The 24188-nt window shown below is 37.3% G+C and overlaps 1 protein-coding gene across 4 annotated transcripts in view; it reads right to left on the bottom strand.

Annotated features, from left to right (window-relative positions):
• Positions 1-24188, bottom strand: part of SUGCT (succinyl-CoA:glutarate-CoA transferase) — a 318249-nt gene that overhangs the window by 178244 nt on the left and 115817 nt on the right. For all 4 annotated transcript variants that reach the window (XM_027675845.1, XM_027675843.1, XM_027675841.1 and 1 more), the window contains 3 exons: positions 23615-23686; positions 20082-20179; positions 4820-4922 (listed from right to left, as the gene is read on the bottom strand). In XM_027675845.1, the coding sequence (XP_027531646.1) occupies positions 4820-4922; positions 20082-20179; positions 23615-23686 (273 nt within the window). The remainder of the gene's footprint in view (positions 1-4819; positions 4923-20081; positions 20180-23614; positions 23687-24188) is intronic.

A 24188-nucleotide genomic window follows, 5' to 3' on the forward strand; every position in this document is an offset into this window, starting at 1 on the left:
TGCAGTACAGTGCGTACCTCTTTTTGTTTTCTTTTATCTTTTGGGAGAATTTGAATAGTTTCTATTAAAAATGGTATTCTCTTTTAAGTTTGTTTTACTTGGAAAGCCTAAAACCACATTGTATTTCACACACGTATTCCTCAGGGTGTGCTAAATGGGACCATACTGAGGTCATTCATAAGTTTTTTAAATGGTTTAAGAGTTCTTTTAACGTTTGTACTATCTTGGCATGATTAAAAGAGCATATTTTTAAAAAAATAGTTTAAAAAAGCTTAACTATATAAATTTTCATTTAAATAGTGTATACTTTACTATTTTGTAAGAACTTTTACAAATATTCCTTTCTCCCCCACGTTTTTAAGAAAATTGTTCCCTTAAATTGTGAATCTCCTCTTTCTCTCAGCCTTTTAATCCACATATGCACAAGTATACACATACATCTATCCACAGACTGATTGACTTAGCAGTACAAATGCCTGTAGTATTCATTTTAGCTTCACAAATGAATAAAAGATTATAATCAGTGGGAAAAGTGGACGTTTCACTCCATTCATGGAAAAAACAGTATCACCTGGCACTCCAACTTAGTAAAAAAACTTTCTGTTTTTTGGCAGCTCACTCGGAGTATGATTGAAGTTGTTAACGATATTAACAAAATGTCCTGGGATCAAAAAATGTGTTGTTTTATCTCAGTTTATAGAAAAAGTTATATAAACCACTCTCAGCCTTCAGAGCTCTGAGGTCCTTTTAGTTAAAATAAAATTTGAAAACACAACTCACCTGTAAGCCAATTGAGTTCCATCAGACCATTTCAGTCATCTCCTTTAATTGTCTTTCCCCCTATTTCCTTACACTTTCTTCTAGCTGTCCCTTGCAGTATTCCAGCCTCCTCCCACGATTTCTGTCTTTGTCTGGTACCAACCTAGCACACACTTTACAGCATTACTGACAGGTGAGCACACAATTGTTGACATCCATGCAGTACATCTTAGTGCACTAATGGTGCAAGACTGCATATGAAATGAATGGTGTTTGCATTATGGATATCAAAATTCAAAGATCAAAGAGGAAGATGGTGTCAATAAAATGTAAGTAAATAAAATGTTTAGATCCAAACCTTCTGGTAACGCCCAAAATGGCTGAAGTTAGCAAAACCTATAACATTATCTATTGGAGGTAGAGGAGAGTTTGACTATATTGAAGTATCACTGGGTTTCATGTTTTTCTAAAGTCTTTGCTATGGTTAAAAGCAAATAGCAATGAAAAGCAGATTACTGTGTTATGATAAAGTCCTTAATTTTTAATCACGCTGATTATGTTGTTATGCAGTATTAGTATCCACGGTTATTAAATGCAAGCTGAGTGACATCTTTCTTAGAAATCTATTTTCTGATCTAAATTGAGAGTAAAAAACCATCATATTATAATGGCAGCACTGTAATTACAAAGTTCTCATACTTGATGACTGGGTTCAGATTTACACATAAGAAATGTGTGCTGTTTGGTGGATGAAGAATTGGCTGGACAGTCACATCCAGAGGGTAATCAATGGCTCAGTGAGACATACCACTGGTGACAAATAGTGTCTCTTAGGGGTCCATACTGGGACCAGTGCTATATAATATCTGCAGACGACACCAAACTGAGTGGTGCGGCTGACAGGCCTGAAGGATGGGATGCCATACAGAGGGACCTGGACAAGCTCAAGATTCAACAAAGTCCTACACCTGGGTCAAGGCAACCCTCAGTATCGGTACAGGATGGAGGATGAATGGATCAAGAGCATCCCTGCAGAGAAGGACTTGGGGTTGCTGGAGGATGAGAGGCTGGACATGACCTGGCAATGTGCGCTCACAGACCAGAAGGCCTACCATATCCTGGAATGCATCAAAGGAAGCGTAACCAGTAGGTCAAGAGAAGTGATTCTCCCCCTCTGCTCTGCTCTCATGACATCCCATCTGAAATATTATGTCCAGCTCTGGGGTCCTCAGTATAGGAAGCACATTAACCTTTTGGAGCAAGTCCTGAGGAGGGCCATGAAGATGATGGCTGGATGGAGCACCTCTCCTATGAGGAAAGGCTGAGAGAATTAGGACTGTTCAGCCTGGAGAAGAGAAGACTCCGGGGAGTCCCTATTGTGGTCTTTCAGTACTTGAAAGAGGACTGTAAGACTTTTTAGCAGGGCCTGTTGTGAGTGGACAATGGGTAATTATTTTAAACTGAAGAAGGGTCAATTTAGATTAGATATAGAAAAGTATTTTACAATGAGGATGGAAAAACACTGGAACACATTGCTCAGAGACGTGGTAGATACTCCATCCGTAAAAATATTCAAGATCGGGCTGGATGGGACTGAGCAACCTGATCTAGTTGAAGATATCCCTGCTCAATGCAAGGTGGTTGGAGTAGATGACCTTTAAAAGGTCCTTGACAACTAAAAATATTCTATGATAAATCTTGCTGTGATTACACTATGTTCTTGATGGTGAGTGCTGGTTTTTCCCTATTACAACTGGGATTTCATAGTACAGAGGATACCTAGATTACAGACTCTCAGGTGTTGCTAAACTTCTTCCCCAGTCTTAGACAGTCTCAGGGCACTGTCATGTGCTAGCTTATGAAAGAGCAAAGCTATATACAAACGTGTTTTTATCCCAGATGCATGCTGCCTATACAGCAACAGAAAAATGAACAAGTGGAGGGAGACTGGGCAAGGTACAATAGCAAAACCAGAAGAACTGTGAAGGTGAAAAACTGCTTGAACTGTCCCTAAACCTCTAAATGCAAGCTATAGATAAGTGACTTAGAGCAATGAAGCCAACTGTGAAGGTCTGAAGTCTTCACCATCAAAATGAAAATTTGGGTAGAAATTAGAAAAATACACTTATCAGGTTAAATACACAACTCTCCAAATTGCTGTCTGCTGGATAGTCTCTCAGATACATAATGGTGGAGTGGGAAGCTTAATTTTATATAGGTGATGTAAAGTAGATATCCTGACACAAGGCCAATACCTTCAAACATCAACAGTTTTCCATATTTAAAGGAAGAAGAAAGAACTTCAATCTTTTTTTCCCCCGCTTCCTTTGAACTGAAAATACCTGTGAGAAAATGCCTAAGGATGTAAGCAGCACCAGAAATGAAACAAATGTATAACATGAAGCATTCCACAAATATTGACATTCAGTTTCCAATAGTAATAAGAACACAATGTCTGAGTGCCATGTATATCAGAGAAGAGTATAGAAAAGACAAAGCTTTTCAGCAGTTTTGTGAGGAAGAGAGATTAGCATGCCCCTTTACAGAAAAACATTTCGAAAAACATGTCATATGGTGATGTCTAACTGCAAAGCACTGTGATACCTTTTATGGATGGGCTAACTATATCAAGTAATAACCTGACAGGTATATATAAATAACATATATAATTATAATAATATGTGCGTAAAAATAACATTTGGGTGAATTGTAACAAGAGCAAGGCAACCCAGTTAACCTCTTTTCAGTTTGGGAGGTAATAGCCATGCCACAACATATAATGTTTTAAAAAGCAGTCTCTTTCAGAGGGGACTCAACTTGTTTAAATTTACAGCATCAAAAAAAAGCAAAGACTATTTTTCCAATGTTGTCCCAAGTACAGCCAAGTCTGAGTAAAATACTCTTGCTGTATGTTCTTCAAAGCCCAACCTTAATGCCTATGAAAGTTATGAAGTGAAAAATTTGGCCCATGCATACTTTACAGCATGATACTACATCATTTTAAGGAGAAAGAGTGTATTTATTTAAGAAAAACAAACTTCTTTCCCTGCAGTAGCCTAACAAATACTGTTTTATGCCTCTGAAGGTATGATAATAATATTTATAGCAAACATATTTATTATAAACATATTCATTTATGATAGGGATTGCTTTTCCTGTTCTTATTTCCCAGAGACTACAATCACAATCTTGACAAACACTTCTGACAGCAGACAAGGACATGTACAAAATTGAAAGAAAAACCACAAAAGCAGACAATGATCGATCATTTCTCTTGCTACTCTCATTAGTAAAATTCAACTTAGAGGAGATAGAACACCATAGAATAGCCATAAAATACTCTCTTATGGTGTTCAAGACAGTATAATTTGTCTTGGGCTCTTTAACCCATCCAGAGGGGTGAGAAGAAGGGGAGGGATGAGAAAATATGCAGATAATGTAACTCTACAGATAATCAAAAGTGAAAATACTGTTTATAACTAAGCATAGATGTAATTCAGTGAAAGATTTAAAATATAAAAGAGATGCACAAATGAAGTGTTTTCAGCTACTGAAACTGCCAGGCCAAGAAAAAGTTAAGATCTTTCTTCATATGACTTTTGTGCTTCATTTTTCTGTTTCCAGTCAGAAAGTTGCCTGTTTTATTTCAAAGAGTATTGATTCTGCTTATCCATACTCCATATAGAAATTTAGTTACTTGTGGGCAGCAACAAAGGTACTTTTCTGCATATTTATCTGATAAAATGCAATTACATACTATATTACCATTTCTTTCCTTGTTTTACCAGCCAGTTTTGAAAGACAGACTCTATATGAGACATGGAATATCTATGGTTTAATTCATTTGAAAAAATCTGTGTTCCTAAGCATAGAATTCATTTAAGGATCTGTATTTATTTCTTATTATGACATATTATTGGCTTAAACTCAACCTACCATATAACTCAAATCCCATTTTAAAGTAGCCAAAATCAGGTTTGAGTGGCAGAAAAGGCGATCATCACTCAGCACTTGTAAAACACATGTAATAACATATAGAAAAGACTTGATAAGGACCAACCTGAGGATCGGAGAATACTTGCTGCATATTGTTGATTGGGCCATATGGAACCCCACTACCTTCAAAGAGCTGCAACCATTCGACTGTTGTTTTTTCTGAAAACCTAAGAGCAAATAAAAAGCATGTGGTTTCAGCACTGTGCTTTCAGATGCCAAAAAACATATAGCATGTCTCCTCCCTCTCTTGCTGCTTCCATACTCTTCTCCACTGATTTCTTCCCAGTCAGTGAATAACATAACAAAAACGTACTACATATGTTCTTTAGAAATGCAAAACCCAAAGACATAGGGGAAAGAACATTGCTGAACTGACTTCTATTTCTATCTAATCATCTGAAGCAATCCAGGAATGATGTAAAGTTAAATTTATCAGCAGTTTCAAATAAGGATCAATGGGTTTACCCCAGTCCTTAATTACAGTAATGTGCTTCACATTTGTTTTCTGTTATGAACATATTTAACAACAAAACGATATAGTGCAAGTACGGGTCTAACATACAATACTGCTCATTAAAAGCTTATGTAAAGCACCATCAAAAACATACGTCAAGATTAACAACCACATTTTTTGGTCAGATAACAACACTGATTACATATTTATTTGTTGTATCATTGTATAACCTATCCTAAGGACATCCAATTCAGCATATATACACTTTGACTATGCTGGTGAACAGCTTATTTCTTTCTAAGCATTCAGTTCCATAACTGGTAGCACCACTCTATTTCCCCTCTTTTGCTAGATACTTTTTCTTTCCTTATCTGCCTAGTGTAGTTACATACATGAAGAAAATACACTCTTGAAGCAATATCAGTTACTGAGAGAAGTATTTTCTGCAGTCATCTAGGATCATGAATCAAAGGTGAACTTACTTGGAGATAGTATCTTAAATTTCATGAAGGTAAGTAACACAAAGGTCTACCAGTTTATTAGCAATCAAAGATCTACTTCATGATACATCCAACACTGAAAAGAAATTAGGTGTAATTTAAAGACCTGATGGTGATGGATGAAATTAATAGAAACCTTTATAAGGGATACTCAGTAACTGGCATTCTGTAGCTCACCAGTTTGGAGTTCCCTAAGAGTAATTTGGAATAATGCCAGTAACATTCAGCTTTTCTTCTAGCATGTTATTATTACAAAAAAACAAACAAACAAACCCCCCCCCAAAAACAAAACAAAAACTCAAAACAACCCCAAAAATAAACAAATAAACAAAACCAAACAAACAAAAAACCAAAACCAATCGATCTCTTCCAAGTTTTCGGCAGGAAGTTAGTAGAGACAAAGCTCAAAAGCACAAGAAACCTGAATCAGTACAAAGTCAAACTTTGTAAACTTCTATTTTAGACTAAATAAAAAAACCCCTAGTGATGGTGGCAAGTTATAAGTATATTAAGTACTAGGCATCGGTGTGGATCCAAGCTTCACAATTAATGTCTTTCTCTCTGTGCAGGAATGACTACTCCAAACTTGGAAGGAATAAATCCTGATACCCAATGCATTTTGTAAGCTGAATGAATAGCAAAATGCACAAGTTTTGCATGGCTTTTCCTCAGAATTAGAAGCTTTACTCCTAAAGTTAACAAATAATACAAATAACAAATGGAAGGAGCAATAAAATATTTTTCAATCAAAAGACTTTTAAATTACAAAATGTATTATAAAATGAAGCATCACTTTTGAAGAAACAAAGCATCACTTCTAAAAAAACCAGATACAAGATTATTGCACAGTCCATTCATATGTATTTCATTGAATATTAAACTAATTTCATGGCAAATATGTAATCAGGCATAAAGATAGTGCCACTGTTGGACACATCTAGGGTCCATTTAATTTAGCACTCTATTGCTAACCATACCTAGAACTAGGTACATCACAGGAAACCGAGGAAAAAAAGGTAACTCTAGAGAGGCAGATAACCTTCCTTCCTCAATGATTGCAGCATGATTTTAGTCTAAAATATAATTTGTATTTCCCTACAGTACTCTCTGTTTGGCAACAATTCTCATAATCCATGTATTCTTGTTATTCATAGCCTTCTATTATTAAGGTTTGGGGCTCAAACTACTGCATAATGTAAATATGATTCACATGAAAAACTGTTTCCCATCAGTTACTGATGCTGTTTATACAGAACTATGCTGTTTCCTGCTAGCAACTGAGATGCTTTGTAATTCATGGCCCACTAACTCCCTTGTTATAAATTGAAAGTTTTGGTCAGCTACTACTTTTTCTGACACTGCAAATTAGATTATCTCATTTTTAACAAAGCTACAAGAGGAATCTTGGACTTCATGGTGCTGAAGACTATCACTAAGAAATTATTGTAATTCTTAATAAATATATCAGCATTCCCTTGATCTGTTAGTAATGAATATGTCCTGCTGTGTTATGTCCATGTACTTCTTTTTAAGAAAGAGTTTATAAATATCCTCCTGAGTTTAAAAAAGAAAACAACTTTTGCATTTAAAGGTTAGCCTGAAAATGAAGTCTTTTCAGTGGGAGCATCTATAATTTACATCTGCATAATCAGTGCTACTTCCTGATGTCATGGTAAATCTGAATAATTTTCAAGACATACATTCTTCTTCAGTAATATCATTATGAGTGACTCAATATACAGTGGAGTTGTATATGGATGCTGCACCATGTATGTACATGTTGAGTAAAATTTCTATTATTCTATATGAACTTCTGCAATGTTGGCTTGTGCTTAGATTTTTCCTTCCTATGTAATAGGAATTACCACAATTTCGTAGAAAAAAAGAAATTGTCTGGTTTTAGAATGGAACTAACAATTTATGTATTGATGGATGGAGGTAATTCCTAAAAGCTTTCAACTCAATCAAAGAGGTAAAATCCCACATTCTATCATCCTCAACAGATGCACGCAGCATTTGCTCTTGAAACTGAAACTCTTGATCTAACTCTGATGTAGAATAGCTTCCTTTATTTGTGTTAAAAAGAGGCTGTTGAGAGCATATTGTTAAGCAAACTGTTTAAAACCAAACAGAATACACTACTGCCAATAAAGGTCTAGGATTCAGATTTTGAAAGCAACAGCATGCAGCTATTTTTTTCATTCAACTGTGTTTTATATATTGAATCATCTGTTGTACATCATTAAGGGAGAAACACTTTTTCAAAATCTGATAAAAGATAAGGCATGGATAAAAAAACATCAACTTTTACCTCTCTGGTGTCAGCTGTAGAAGCTGCACAAACTTTAATTTATTTTTTTTTTGGCTAACCTATATGTATCATTATCCCAACTAAATATAATTTTCGATAGTACTTACATAAATACATACCATAAACTTTGACAGAAAAGGCTGATGTTTAGGTTGCTAGGTATCCATTTATAACATGCTCTGCACTCCAAAATATCAAGAGAAGACCTTCAACAAAAACTTCCAAAAGCAGTAAAAGACTGACATTCTCTGAAAATGAAAGCTCTCTGAGCAGGAATTTAGAAGGTCTGACCAATCCTTTTCCTACTAATACTTATTTTAAAATGCATTCCTATGCTTTGGCATTGCAAATTTTTCATTTAAGAAAAAAGAAATTATCCACTAAGTAGGATATTCATAAAAACAATCTTATCTGCTGTCTTGCAGTCTTTCTTTAATTCTACATATATCAATAAAATCACAGATGGAAACACATATAAGACTAAACACTGGTACATATTCCAAATCTGAGTAAAAAAAAAAATCCAAGACTGTACAGCATATGAACTCTGAAGCATGACACTTGCAAAAGAATTTTACCTCAATAATACTCAGTGACTGCAGGAGAGCTCAACCCTGTGATTCACACTACAGTGTCATATTTTCAGATGAGTCCCTTTTTCCTATAAAATGTTCCATCTGCTATGGAGATAATCACATAAACACCTAAATTACATATGATTGATTTGTAGAAACCTTGAACATTTTAAACCTGTAGCTTAGCTTTCTGCACTTATTACCAATATTTTAGAAGTTCAAAAGGATTGACTTTTTACTTTATTAGTTTGTGGTACAAAGCTTGAATGCAGGCTCTTTCTTAAGAAAAGAAGGATATGTACCCCAATGGAGAACAAACCCTTTGCTAGGACATTCACTGCAAAGCCTGAACTAAAGCTTACTTCATTAAGACGCAAGAGTCTCCATGATGTCTTATTTGAATTTTATGCAGTACTCTAGGCCTCCTCTGCACTGAATTACACAGCACTCATGAAGATACTGAAGTTTCAGTTTTGAAATCAGACATCAGATTCTCCAACATTTAACATTAAATATATTTCATGCTCATAAGATTAGAAGATGTAGCATGAGCAGAACTAACTGAAATGTTATTTCATTGGAAGAAATCCAACTAAATATATTTTTCTTCAATTAATAAATCTAGCAGGCATCATTAAATGAAAATATCTAAATTTAAACTATACACTCAGCAAATTCATTAAGAAACATTACAGCAGAACATAAAAAAAATCCTCCAAAAAGTAAAAAATTAAATATAAAAGAAAAACAGTTTACACCTTGTCTTCTTATACAAACCACAAGTGTGGTTTTGCTTCTTAAAAAGCAAGATCTACATCCCCTACTGCTTTCTAACAAACTCTAATTAGAAAAAAAAGGATCATTAAGTGCAAAATAGAAAAAGAATGTCTGCTTGACGTGCATAAATTGGATTAAACAGCTTTAATGAGTTAGAAACACAACCAAGTGCTATTAAAAAGTACTAAGTTTCCCATCCTGATAATTATTAATGTAAAATTTGTTTCTTTTTAGCAATATTCTGTCTTTCAGTGAAAGAAAGACTTCCAAAGATTGAACAAATCTACTTTGTCTAATTTCCTTGCCTATTTTCCATGTTTCCTAGGAAACCTCCAATCCTTGCTACCTTGTATGTGGAAGGGCAACCACATTTCTCTAATGGATAAAACCATCCAATTTCACACAAAGTAAGTTTAGAAGAACTACTGAAGCAAAATACTGCTCTTTTCTATAGGAAACTTATGGCAATTAATTTAGAGAAGTAATTTGGACAGCTACCAAATACAGATGGAACAGCAACATCTAGGATTAGTAATAGCTTTTTCATGCAGTCAATCACAAAAAGCTTCTCTGTTCTTGCTCAAGTCCACAATAGCATTCCTGTGTTTTCTAGCACAACCCCAAGTTTCCATTATCGTTTTTGCTTCAGTTTGTTCTATCAACGGTCTCTTTACCTTCAAATATCTACAATATTTTATCTCTTCACTACTAAACATCACTTTAAGGGTTGTTAAATGAGTAAGAGAGTTTGTACAATTTCTTACAGTAACATCTGTGGAAGACATTATACAAAATAAAAGTCATAGAAAATAATTATTTGGAAAATTCAGAGAATGCATTACTATCCCTTAGTGTACAGTGAATATAGAATTAGAGTATTCAAAATGAATACTACAGTATTTACTCAATAGCCTGTAAGTATATCTGTCAGTGTCTAACCTCCTCTTGGCAAACAGAGGAAACACTTGGCAAAGCACAACAGAAAAAATATTAAAATATTTGGAATCAGCATGATTGTACTGACATATTTTGCTGTCACATATAGTAGATTATAAGCGGCAGCCATGTATAATACTATTGAGATATTTTAGGTACCACAAATCCACCATGAAACTTCTTTTATATTTCTGCATATTATAAATATTGTTACCACTTTAATAGAACTATCAATAAGACTATTAATAAACCTTCACCTTTATGTAAAAAATTTGTGCTAGAGATGAATGGATATTCATGTTCCTTTATCAAGTTTTGCATGCTATTATAAAACCATATATGATGTTTAAGGAATAGCATATGAGAGAGAGGATAATACATTCATCTTGTAAAACGTCTTTCTTATGGCTCCTGAGTAGTTAATCCAGCATGTTCCAGAACTATTTCTTTTTATATTCAGATAATGTTAAACTATGCACATTAGAAACATACTACTTTTCCCAAGTCTTCCTCCATTTTACGCAAGTACGCAAAAGGACCGTAACTTCTATAGTTACTATAAAAGAAGTGCAAATAAACTGAAAATCAGTAGGTAAACACACATCAGTAAAAGTATATTGAGACTAATGGAAAGCTGCATTGATTTTGTTGCTGTTCTTCTTTGAACTCCTCAATGGGACTAAAGAACTAACAAAGATCAGGTCAAAAAGTTCGTTTAAAATCAATTAAAAGACCTCCCTTGACTTCAGCAGCCTCATAGCTAGTAATGTATGTCATCAGAAAAAAAATAGCAATTTCCTTTTCAGGAGGGATCTCTTCACCCATGTATGAAAATGCTTAGAGGTTTACTAAATGGTGAAAAAGAACACAGAAAATACATGTTAGCTTACCCAGCCCAAAAATCAGATGCCTGAGACATTTTGGATCTCTCTCAGTTCTATATATAGAAGTCAACATAAAGCCAATAACAATTTACAACAAAGCATTTTAAAGCAAAATGTGGTGGTTTGGTAGCTGATGCCCACACAGCTCAACCATCTCTGTACTGATGGTGAGGTAGATGACTGGGGAAAGTAAACCTTACCAGCTGTGCCCCATTGAAGTCAACTATCTTTCAAGCTTCAGATACCTGTCTTGCTGAAGCTGTAAACAACCAACATTCATTCCTGTAATGTTATCAACAGTGACTTCAGTCTGCAAGGCTCTTAGTTTGGAAAAGGAAATGGTGAGGGGATAGGGAAGGAGATTTACAGAGACGGGGTGTGTCTCAACAACCGTGAATTTAACATTTTACAATACACTTTCCCCCTTAGGTGCCCTCCTCTTTTACTGGTGAAAACAATTCAGTAACAAGCTCATTAACTGAGGATCAGGTTCCTCTGTGCTTCCTTCCCAATCATTCCTTTTCCCCTCACACTTATATACGCAACATGCAGCTGTGGTACACAGTCAAGAATAAGGGCTTTAAAATGTAAGTGCTAGGAATAGAAGTTCCAGTCTGAATCGCTTCCAGCCCTAACACTTCTAAGTCTACAATAATTTAGTTAGAGCTCCAGGAGCACTAATCATGCTGAATTTATGTGTTCTTCTTTATGTGAACTGCTTCACTTTAAAGGCTGAGGGCATATCTGCTATTCCCCTTCCCCCTACACACACACAACCCCGCACACTCTGTTCCAATTACAGGTTAATTTCCCAAAGTACCTTAGAGTACACATTTAGCTGCCCTGTCTTAAAATGTGTCTACATTACTGAGGTGCAGGGTAGGATTAATGCTCAGATTCTGAAGTAATTTGAAGAAGGTCTTAAAACTGGCATTATGCTAGTTTTTTGCACAGATGCATCTCAAATTTCATGTGTACACTACATATGTATGTCTTGATATATGTATGCATATATACACACATGTATGTATAGATACACACATAAAAAATAATCTGCATTGTGCCTGGTACTATTCTGTTCTAGTGGAAGTGAGGTAGAGGGGGAACAGAGCAACAATTAAAACTTGGTTCTCTTGGATAGATGTACATCTAACTCACAAACCAGAGGTTTCCACTGGAAACATAAAAAACAGAGTGCTCTGTAGTCTGTCAGTTCTCACGTGAGCTGTGAATCTCAGGGGTCTCTGTGGTAGCCATTGAACCTGACCTCCACCTAGGTAGGGTCATTTTAAATTGACTCTTGGCACATACACAAGAAAGGAAGGCAGAGGTAATTTGCTTTTGTCAGAGTTCTGCTTTGTTGTCATTTGGGGAAAATGTAACTTAAATAAAGAGGAAGATACAGAAGGCACTAAAACTTCCTTTTTTTTTTTTAAGCAAACAGTAGGTGTGCAAATGTTAGCAGCAGGAGGAGAAAGGGCAAACAAGACACTGGATTGGGGAGGGGGGCCTGTAGGAAGTGGAGGAAGATGATGGGAACAGGAAAAAAACTGCATAGCAGGAAGAGGACCAGAGATGGGAAAGGGTCAACACCACCAGTAGCAAAACAAGTACAAAATACTCCATACATGTATTTCTTCTTCGCTGAGAATATTCCATGAACCAGTGGTCTTTGCAGCATTTTACTCATTTCCCTATATAATATGGGAAACATCTGAACATCTGAACAGAAAAACACTCCACCTCTCAAGATGTCTGTGACTGCTTTCTGTAATTCCCTCCTCTTGCTCCAATGTGACAGCTGGCTCTCTTAGAAGCAGTATACCACTGCACAGTGGTTTACCTTACACTTTTATTGAAATCTGACAATCTCTGCAGATATGTGAATTTATCCTCCCCTACCTGCTCCCCTACTCTCTCTTTCATGTGTACCCTACAAAGGGAGTTGAGATCTATACACAGAGCAAGCTGGATCGAAGAAGTAAGGACAGGTGTGCTTCACTCTTCATTTCTGTCAGGAAGAGAGAGGATGAGAAAATTATTCCTGAAATGAATGGAGCAATTCACACCTCTCAGAGCTGTTGTTTTAAGCTACATATATGTGTCAAGCCATATTCATCTCCATCTTGTATTCTCACTCAGTTCAGGACATCTGACTGCGATGAAAAGGTCATCCCACACCTTACCGAAAAGCCTTCTGTTTAAAGGTGAATTTCTTCTAAGTGCTGTATAGTCCCCATGGTTATCTAACTGCCTTGAAATCTGGCATGGTCATCAAGGTGGTAAGTAGAATTATTGCTCTAAATTAGAGGTCACTTGAGTCAAGAATTCCCAAAATACAGCCATTTAAAAAACAAACAAACAAACAAAAAAACCCCCAGCATTCCTTAACATTGACCAATTGTACCAACGTTTCCTTTGTGCACACATCTAGACTAAAACTGTGACCAAAGAGCCTCAGTTGCTCAATATTTACCCTAGCAAATGAAAGCCATCAACTATCCCCTTGGTATTCAGAGTTTAGATGCTTTCAAAAATTTCAATTTCACACATGCAGAGAATTAAATGCTCGAGACTTGGGGGGGTTACTGACCCTTTGAGTAGGTCTGAACATCTCCTTCCATTCCTATATAAAGCCTGGGAAATCCTTTTGCTTAAGAATCCTTCTTTCTGCACTTACTAAGTGTTCAGAAGTTAGAAATGAATTGCAGGTAGTTCATTTTGAAAATTAAGAAAAAAAAAAACAGAAAAGAAAAGGTAAGTCATAACTCTGGAAATAGTTCAAAAGGGATAAGAGAAAGGGGATAGGTTAGATAGGTGAATTGAAACCTTCTCTAGGGTCTGGTGGCAAGATTACAACAGCACCAATAGCTTGGGAAAAAAAAGTATGCATATATCTACTGAGCAAGAGCAGTGCTATACGTGAGCAACTGCCAAGTACCAAGTGTCTGCCATACAAATGGCGCCTAAAATACCAATGACTTGGTGGAACAGAAAGGATGTATAAACTGAAAATGGCAGCAGAAGAGTTTAGGGACAAAAGTGAGTGAATGGGAGGGTCTGCAGATATTTCTTTCCAAGTAATGCACCTTAGGTTTGTATTTTCCATGTGCTGGAGGCTGTAATACTATCAAGCAACCGGTAATTAAACTAATCTTCAGTGAAATTCTGTCATTACTATTTTGTCATTTCCCTTCATTTCTCAGGGGCGGACATTTTTCAGCACTGAGAAACTATTCATTCATTTCTCTAAGTAACTTCAAAAACAAACCACATATAATTTTACGAAAAACTGTGCATTAGTGAATAAAAGCAAAGTTACCGTGGAATGTAGGCTTTACCCACATGCAAAAAGTCCTGTAGCAACGGGCGAGGGTCGAAACGGTAGGTGAAAGGTGCACTGGGAGCCGCAGACCCAACCCTGCATGCAGGCGGTTCAGGATATTGGTCATTTGAGACTGACGGAGATGAGAGTCTCTTGGGGCAGCACCCTGAACGTCCAAGCAGCCTTTTCAAGGACAGCACTGCTTGCTCCACTCGGAGAGGGGCCTAGAAAAGGTGGCCTAAACAAAGCTCATCTCCACCTTCACCCGGTTGGTTAACCGCAGACCAACGGGCATCTTCTTCCAATGCGGTCGCACAAAGAGCAAAAGTCAAAGGCATGCACCTGCCTCCAAAGGTGTACCTAAATTAACTTTAGCATGTTGGAACATCAGAACCATGCTCGATTCTGCAGATAGCGGTCGTCCTGAGAGACGTTCTGCCCTAATTGCCCATGAACTGGCCCGTCTCAGCATTGACATTGCTGCTCTCAGTGAAGTTCGCCTTCACGAGGAAGGCAGCCTCAGAGAACACGGTGCCGGTTACACACTCTTTTGGTCAGGTAAGTCCAGAACTGAAAAACATCTCTCAGGTGTCGGCTTCATGATCAAAAACTCTATTGTCCCTAAACTCGAAAATCTGCCGACAGGTCACTCTGACCGCATTATCTCCCTACGCCTTCCACTAAACAACAAGCATCACGTTGTCATCTTTAGTATATATGCCCCAACTCTCCAAGCTGACCCTGCTGAAAAAGATAAATTTTACACTGACCTGCGCTGCCTTACACAAAAGGTACCAGCAGATGATAAGATCATTATCCTTGGTGATTTCAACGCCAGAGTAGGCAAAAATTTTGAAGCATGGAAAGGAATATTAGGCAAGCATGGTGTTGGAAACTGCAACGATAATGGTCGACTTCTGCTAGAATTCTGTGCGGAGCAACAGTTTACCATCACCAATACCATCTTTCAGCAGAAAAATAGTATGAAGACAACCTGGATGCACCCCAGGTCTAAGCATTGGCATCTCATTGATTATGTCTTGGTGCGACGGAGAGATGTCCGCGATGTCCTCCATACCCGCGTGATGCCCAGCGCAGAATGCCAAACAGACCATCGGCTTGTGCGCTGTAAACTCAACTTTAATCTCAAATTCAAACCCAAAAGGGGCAGTATCCCAAGGAGAAGACTCCAAGTTAACGATCTCCAATCAGCCACAGTAAGAGAAAGATTCCAGGCAAACCTTCAAACTAAGCTTGATAACCATTCCACAGATTCTGCAGATTCCTCTCCTGAAACAATTTGGCAGCATATTAAAAACAGCATCCTACAATCCTCTGAAGAATCCTTAGGGTTCTCCCTCAAGAAGAACAAGGACTGGTTTGATGAAAATAATCAAGAAATCCAGGAATTGTTGAGGAAGAAGAGAACTGCCCACCAAGCACACCTTGCACTGCCATCCTGTCACGCAAGAAAAACAGCCTTTCGTCTTGCATGCAGCAAGCTCCAACAGAAACTCCGTGACATCCAGAACAAGTGGTGGATCGATCTAGCTGCAAAAACTCAACTATGTGCAGATACAGGGGATCACAAAGGATTCTATGAGGCCCTGAAAACAGCATACGGGCCTACATACCAAGTCCAAAGCCCACTACTCAGTGCAGATGGTCAAACGCTTCTGACAGATAAAACCTCCATTCTGAATCGATGGTCTGAACACTTTCAGACTCTTTTCAGTACCAACCGTGTAGTCCAAGACTCAGCAATTCAGTCCATCACACAACAACCAGTGAAGTATGAATTGGATACTGCTCCCACTTTAGGAGAAACCCTCAAGGCCATACAGCAGGTGAAAATTGGCAAGGCAGCTGGGGTTGATGGAATTCCACCTGAAGTCTGGAAACATGGGGGCCTTGCACTCCATGCTAAATTTCATGAGCTTGTGGTGCGCTGTTGGGAACTAGGCGAACTACCTTCAGACCTTCGTGATGCAGTCATCATCACTTTGTATAAGAAGAAAGGTACTAAATCAGACTGCTCAAATTACCGTGGTATTACTCTGCTCTCCATTGCTGGCAAAATCTTGGCAAGAATACTTCTGAACAGACTAATACCCGCTATAGCAGAAGATATTCTACCTGAAAGTCAGTGTGGTTTCAGAGCCAACAGGAGCACCACAGACATGATTTTTGTTCTCAGACAACTGCAAGAAAAGTGTAGGGAACAGAACAAAGGTCTCTATGTAACCTTTGTTGACCTCACCAAGGCTTTCGATACTGTGAGCAGAAAAGGTCTTTGGCAGATTTTGGAACGTTTAGGTTGTCCCCCCAAGTTCCTTAAAATGATCATCTCACTTCATGAGGATCAGCACGGCCAAGTCAGATATGGCAACACACTTTCTGAGCCTTTTCTAATAAAGAATGGTGTGAAACAAGGCTGCGTTCTCGCTCCTACCCTATTCACAGTTTTTTTCAGCATGATGCTCCAAAGGGCCACGGCAGACCTTGATGATCAGGACGGTATCTACATTCGATATCGTACTGATGGAAGCCTATTCAACCTAAGGCGACTGAAGGCCCACACTAAGACCCTAAACCATCTTGACCGGGAGCTGCTTTACGCTGATGACGCCGCCCTTGTTGCCCACACAGAAGCAGCTCTGCAGCGTTTAACATCCTGCTTTGCAGATGCTGCTGAGCTCTTTGGGCTGGAAGTCAGCCTAAAGAAGACAGAAGTTCTCCATCAGCCTGCACCTCAGGAAGTCTTCCATCATCCCCACATCACCATTGGCCAGTCAGAACTCAAATCAGTCCAACAGTTTAATTACCTAGGCAGCCTCATCTCCTCGGATGGTAAGATTGATGGGGAGATAGACAATAGGTTAGCGAAGGCATATAGTGCTTTTGGAAAACTCCATAAAAGAGTCTGGCGTAATAAACACTTGAAGAAAAGTACCAAGATCAGTGTTTACAGAGCCATAGTGCTGTCTACTCTTTTATATGGTTCCGAATCATGGGTCATCTACCGCCACCACCTGCGTCTCCTAGAACGCTTCCATCAACGCTGCCTCCGTACAATCCTAAACATCCACTGGTCAGATTATATGACCAATACATCTGTTCTCGAACAGGCAGCAATCACAAGTATTGAGGCCATGCTACTGAGAACACAGCTGCGTTGGGCAGGGCACGTCTCCAGGATGAAGGACCACCGCCTCCCTAAGATCCTGCTTTATGGTGAACTTGCCACCGGCTGCCGCAAGAGAGGAGCTCCGAAGAAAAGATACAAGGACTCCCTGAAGCAACAACTCAGCCTCGGGCATATTGATCACCATAACTGGTCTACTCTGGCCTCCAATCGGGAGGCCTGGAGACAGACCATTTATAACACTGCTGATGCTTTTGAGAAAGCACGCAGGATCACCCTTGAGGAGAAAAGACAACGCAGAAAGAATCGAGCCTTGCAGAATATACCATCTAAGGAGTCTTTCTGCTGTGTCTTTTGCAACCGGACTTGCCTCTCTCGTATTGGCCTTTTTAGCCACCAACGCACTTGCAAGAAAAGTGGGTAGAGCCCTTCCCAAATCTTCTTTCGCGAAGCCTAGCCATGATGATGATGACCGTGGAATGTGTATAGAAACATATTCAACTTCCATTAGAATGCCAAAGGTGTTTGTTATAGCTGGTGTTTTAAAACTGAATGCCAAATGAATTCATAATAATATGACAGAACAGTTTGGAAATGTCTACTCCAAAAGTGTGTATACATTCACACACTTGCACACAATATGCAGAAAGTCAGCCTAAATGATACTAATAAGACAGAACACAAATTCTTACAAAAAAACAAACAAACAAAAACACACAAAAACCAAAGCAACCAAACAAAACAAACAAAACCTAACAAAACCAAAGAAAATGAAAAAAACAAAAAGCCCAAACAAACAAATAAAAAAACCAGTAACTGGAAGAGGTAATCTAACTAACTAATAGCTACAAATATAAAACCAAAATGGAATTCTGGCAATTCATTCAAAGAACAGCTGTTCCTTGAACTTTATCTTCTTACTCAGATATTGCCCACAGTAAAAAAAACAACCCTACATTCAAAGTTAACCAGAAGCAACAAGCTATTAAGTAACTGATGTATGGATAGCAAAACAGCATACTCACAAGGTACCAGATAACATCAGAAAAATGCCCATACTAAATGAACTCCAACCAGTAAGTCAACATGAACCAACTTCAAAACTAAGATTGTGTCAAGAATGCAAGAGCTCAAATGTAGGTCAAACAATTAATTATGGCCTTTCAGGGGGCTCAAAACTTCTAGCAAGAGAGGATTCATCTGTGCTATCACAATCAGTTTCTTATAGCAATAGAAGTAAAAAAAGAGGTCCAAAAGTTAATCAAGAACAGTTGTACCACAATTACTTGAAAATCCAAAGTCACCTGGTACTTCAGTTTTTCATCAGGGCAGGACATCTGAAAATGGACAGGTAAGACGGAGGCAAAAGTACAAGTGCAACAGGGAGAGGTAAAATCATTCTCTCTACAGTCTTTAATGAAAGATGATTCTGGCTCTCAGTATCGGAAAAATGTGTGGGATTTAGGGGGGAGGTGTTGATTTGCTACTGAAACTCTTTTTCTTGGATGGAATTAAAAGGAGAGACATCTGATTTAATGCTCTGAACCCCTCTCCTTCCCCCCCCCAAAAAAATTGCATAAATGATGACTGTTATGCATTTCTTGACAAGGATTCAGGGCCAAGTGTCAAAATGATAGTGTGACAGTACATATATTGCCTCTTCTGCTCATCCCCCAAAGTACGAAGTACTGCTGAGGGCTTCCTTGCGAAGGTTTATACAGATTAGTTTTTTCTTCTGTTACTTAAATTTATCATCCTCTCCATTAAACAGAAGAGTACCCCACAGAAATAAGGGCTTCTCAAACAGAATGAGGAAGATAACTAAACTATTTTAATCTCTCAAATAAAGGGTTCCTAAGCTTCCTCTTATATAAAATTTAATTTAAGTATTTAATAGGATGATTTCCAAATAGAAAACTAAACACATATCCTTTTGATTTCAAAAGGATTGACCCAGGGAGAATCTGGGGCACAGAGTACCACAATACAGAACCAGTAAGGGAGCAGTAAGGGAGCAGCAGCAAGTGGAACTCCCTTGGATACAGAAACGCTCAGTGAAAACTTTAAAACCCCAGTCACAGCAAAAGCAAATGGAGCTTCAGCATTTTTTTTCCAAGAGCTACATTCATCCAGGAAGCAGAAAGCACTAGTTGTTTCATTAAAATTCAATTTAATGTTAAAAAGAAGTTAAAATGGTTTCTGAAAACTTAAATCCGTGATCTGGCTTCTTGTTAGTCCACACTATAGTCTGTGAGCAAAAGGCAGTATAACGAACATCAGTAAGCTCTCTCAATATTTATTTTAAAAACTAGAGTATCTCAAAAGAGTAAAATAGAATTTTCACATGATGAGAGCTTGTTATATATGACTATTTGCATTAATAGACTAAATGTATTTTCTTCCCTTTTAATTAACTTACCGGGTTGATAATATGTCAGTAAGTTCTCTTCTGTTCTGGACTCTGAGTGTATTAGTTTGGTATCTAGAATCTTTACTAACTTCAGGCAAATTCAAGACCTAAGTAAAAATAAAAATAAGTAAGAAATGTGCTTGGTAGGAGATATTTACATAGCTAATAAAATAAACTACTGATTTTAAAAAATACACTGGTTTACAAGAACCGCTACTTCTCATTAATCTTTTAATACAGATAAAGAAATTAAAAATTAAATCAATTTTTTTTAATGCCTCCTGGTTAACATTACATAAGAAGTAAAGAAAAAGACAGAAATTAAACTGAAGATCCAAATCTTAGCTGATAGCTTTCATGATTAGCTAGGAGAAATTCTTATTGTAGAACACTAAAAAATTGGTAATCTGTGGGATTATCCTGCACTAATTTATATGCCACAGCATAAGGTGTCTGTACTTCATACACTAGACTAATAAAAGCTATGTCTAAGAATATTTCTTTCCACTTCAGTAATCTTCGTCAAAAAGAAAAGTCTTTTTCTATAGAAACACCTTTTTTATTATTATTTTTTTTCCAAAAGAATTAATAAAGAAAAGCAGTGGTATAACCCCTAAGAAAGGAGAAATATATCTTCTATATTTAACTACCACCTGTCACATTAGAAATTTAAACAACATGCAAAGACAATATGAATTATTCTATAAAGGGAATTAAATATGCAGAATGAGTCTTAGAATTTTGTAGACAAAGTAGTTGTGCGAACAATCAACAAAATTTATCTATTTATGCCACAACGTCTTTCTATAGAACATAAATAAACAGATTTAATTGTGCTTTCTAAATTTAATAAAAAATATCTCAATAACACCAGCTACAGAGAAAGGCAGCATAGAATCTTATAAAGGAAGAGATTTGCACATTTCCTTCATGTGTTTTATTCACTAGCACACACTCCAGATCAGTTTCTCTTATGATTCTTATAATCATTCTAAACATGCTACATTTTTTTACAGGGCTGCATCTAAGATGGCTTAAAAAAAATATAGCGGCTCAAACTGGAAGTCCCTATAGCCCATCATCCTATCTCTGCCTGTGTCTGAGTGCTGATGCCTAGGAAGGGCTTAAGAACAGGGCCAGTATATACAACACTTCCTTAATCTTCATCCAAACTCCAGGCCCCTTTAGATTAGGACATTTCTGAGTTGGAGCTGTTTTCTATATATTTAGTAATTATCAATGGATTTCAGTTTTATTAACATGTTCAGTCACTCCTTGAATCCATATGCCTACATACTACCACAGAAATATACATAAATTAGTGTCAATCTCTCTGGTATTTGCCTCAAACATAACATTCTACTAATTCCTCTGACACTGGTTTAGACCAAGGCCACTATTATTTAATGATGCCTAACTTTGCTGGAGTGAACTTACAAGTGAGTAGCTGTTGATGACATAAAACCATCAGCAAAACAGATATTCTTTCAACAGACATTTAGAGATATTCAAAACAGATAGTCACCTTTGACATAGTTGTCACGTAGAGTGACAAAACTAAGTATGGAAACCAAGGTATCCATAAGTTATGCTATAACGATGATGTTACACCACTGCAAATTTTTATCTGCAATGTAACGTAAAACATCAATCTATCATCTTCCATCAGTACTTAATTCACAGCATATTTTTTTTTCTTCTGTGTTTATACCATCTAGTTTATGAAAATCATAACATATAATAATTTAGCTTTAGAAAATAGGTAAATTTTCTTATCTGGAATTTTATCAATAATATTGCTATCCCTTAAAATTATCTCCTTTTCTTAATACTGCTATTTTGGAGTTACAAATCACTGCTTTAGAAAAAAAATCATGCAAGGTTGTTCAAAGTAAATTATAGTGAACACTTATTTATGAGAGCTTAAAAAAACAAGCAATTAATCAGAAAACTATGGTTCCATTTGATGAGTTATATGAAAAAATGATCATATGGAGTTGCTCACTCTACTGTTTTAATTAATGTTACTGACTTCAGTTTTAACTTAATGTCCATCTGTTGTAAAGCTGCATGTCTATATATGTTCTCAATTTTTGGTGACTAACAAATGTACACTTGAGAACTTATTCATTAATGTACCATTCATCTTTCTGCATCATGTTTCCAATGTTATTTCTTAATTTCACTGTGACCATTTGGAATGAAGCTGGTGTTCTCTGTTTGAGGATTTGTTCAAGCTCTAAGATGCACACTCAGAGCTTATGCTCTCTGTGTTTTGCCCCATTAGCAAACCTGTTTGTAGACTCTTGCTGTACACAAAACCTCAGTCTTCTGAAGACTCTTGCTCAGTATTGCCTATTTAGACTGAAGCAGCCAGAGGTCAGGATGTGCTATTTTAACACTTGACCACAATGAAATGCACTCCAGCCAGCAGGGTTACAAAGTTTTTCTGCAACTATCCAAGTCCCCAAAAAAACTACAGTTAGTTGTCATTGATTTTGAATAGATCACAGTGAATTATTCCAGACTTTTCTTTCTGCTTGCCTGAAAAGATACAGTTGAAGCAGAATGTTTGCTATTGTTTACAGCTTGAGCCAGCTGTTACATCTCTAGAGTATGTGTCTTCAGGGCAACAGCTTCCATACAGCCGGTATTTTTAGCATCAACTCACCTCAGAAAGATTCTCTAATAGCAATTTCAGTGTTTGAATTAATGGTCTCTGTATTCACTAAAGTCCATTAGGGTGTTGCGGGTCTTCCCATGATAAAGTTCTTTTCCTTTATTGGCTCTCCATCTTCAAAGTGTTTTAAGTTACAAATCAGCTTTGATTTCGCACAGAGCATACCTCTAATGGGTATTTTGTAATTTTTAAAAATGCTGTCTAATGCTACATTCAAAAATTCTCTTGTCCTAGCTTACTGGGCTCTTTTATTTGGAATGTTGGTACATTTTATTTAGAATATTTTTTTTTTATTTGAAGATTTGTTCTTCGACATCATATCTCTGCACCCCTCCAGTCAGTCCACAATCCTGTAACATTTATTTTTCTAAGAAGTTCACAAGTTTCTCTGCAAGGACAGACCAGCACATACTAGTGTTCAAAAGGACCGCACACTCGACTACTGACGAAAGTCACACAAGAACAACCCATCCTCTAGCTTTGCTTTGTTAATACCTGTGCCTACCATGTATTTTATGGAGAAACAGTGCCACATTTCTTCCTGAAAAAGGCACTAGTGTGAATCATGACAAACTGGAAGGTTGTTAGGTCGTTCATTTTTTTAGCTAGTTAGATGTGCACAGACTCCAAAAGGGGCACAGTACCCACAAGTTTGGGAACTGGGGTGTTCTGAATTCAGAGGCAAAACACAGAACCCATAACAGACCCCTAAATGATCAGAACTGCAGGGTTAGAATTTATACTCACCACTTTCATTCCAAAAAACAAAAGAGAAAAAAACCCCAGGAGAATAAAGAAGCAATCAGCATCTTCGTTTTCCTAGTCAGAACGGAAACTATTGCACGTTACTTGCCTAACACACCTTGCACACAGTGACAAACTGATGATCATTTCCAGCTCCCACCACAATGTAGCCATCCTTGGTCTTAAAAGCCTGGAAGAACAAAGACAGGTGATAAGCTGTAACTAAACAATAAAATATTAGCACATGTTTGAAGTGAAACTTTGTAAATAATGTTCAAATGACTTTCCTAAACATTTCCATTCAGACCCACTCTCTAGTTCTATAAAAGTGGTTCAAAGGCATACACAAAGATGGATGCAGCCCTTTTGATTTTTTTTCCTAGAGTTGAGAAGTTATCTTGATTAACAGTTTATTTGCTGAAAATGTGCCATGAGGCACCCTGAAACTTTGCAAATATGTCCCACATTCACAGGGACTGAGAAGGATTACCACAATAATGCTTTATTCAAGGAGATCTTATTCAGCTTCACTCTTAGCCTGACTCAGAGCAGAGAGATGCACTGAAGCGTCACAGACCCTGATCAAATGTGGTAAAAAATAATTGCCAAATAGCAACTACAAATTAGAACTCCCATGAGAATGAAAGGGATAGACTGCATCTTTCCAGCTCTTTGGCTGGAGAATAAGCTAT

The sequence above is a fragment of the Neopelma chrysocephalum genome, unplaced genomic scaffold, assembly GCF_003984885.1.
Source record: "Neopelma chrysocephalum unplaced genomic scaffold, ASM398488v2 Primary Assembly neopelma1_26, whole genome shotgun sequence".
NCBI classification, from domain to species: Eukaryota; Metazoa; Chordata; class Aves; order Passeriformes; family Pipridae; genus Neopelma; species Neopelma chrysocephalum.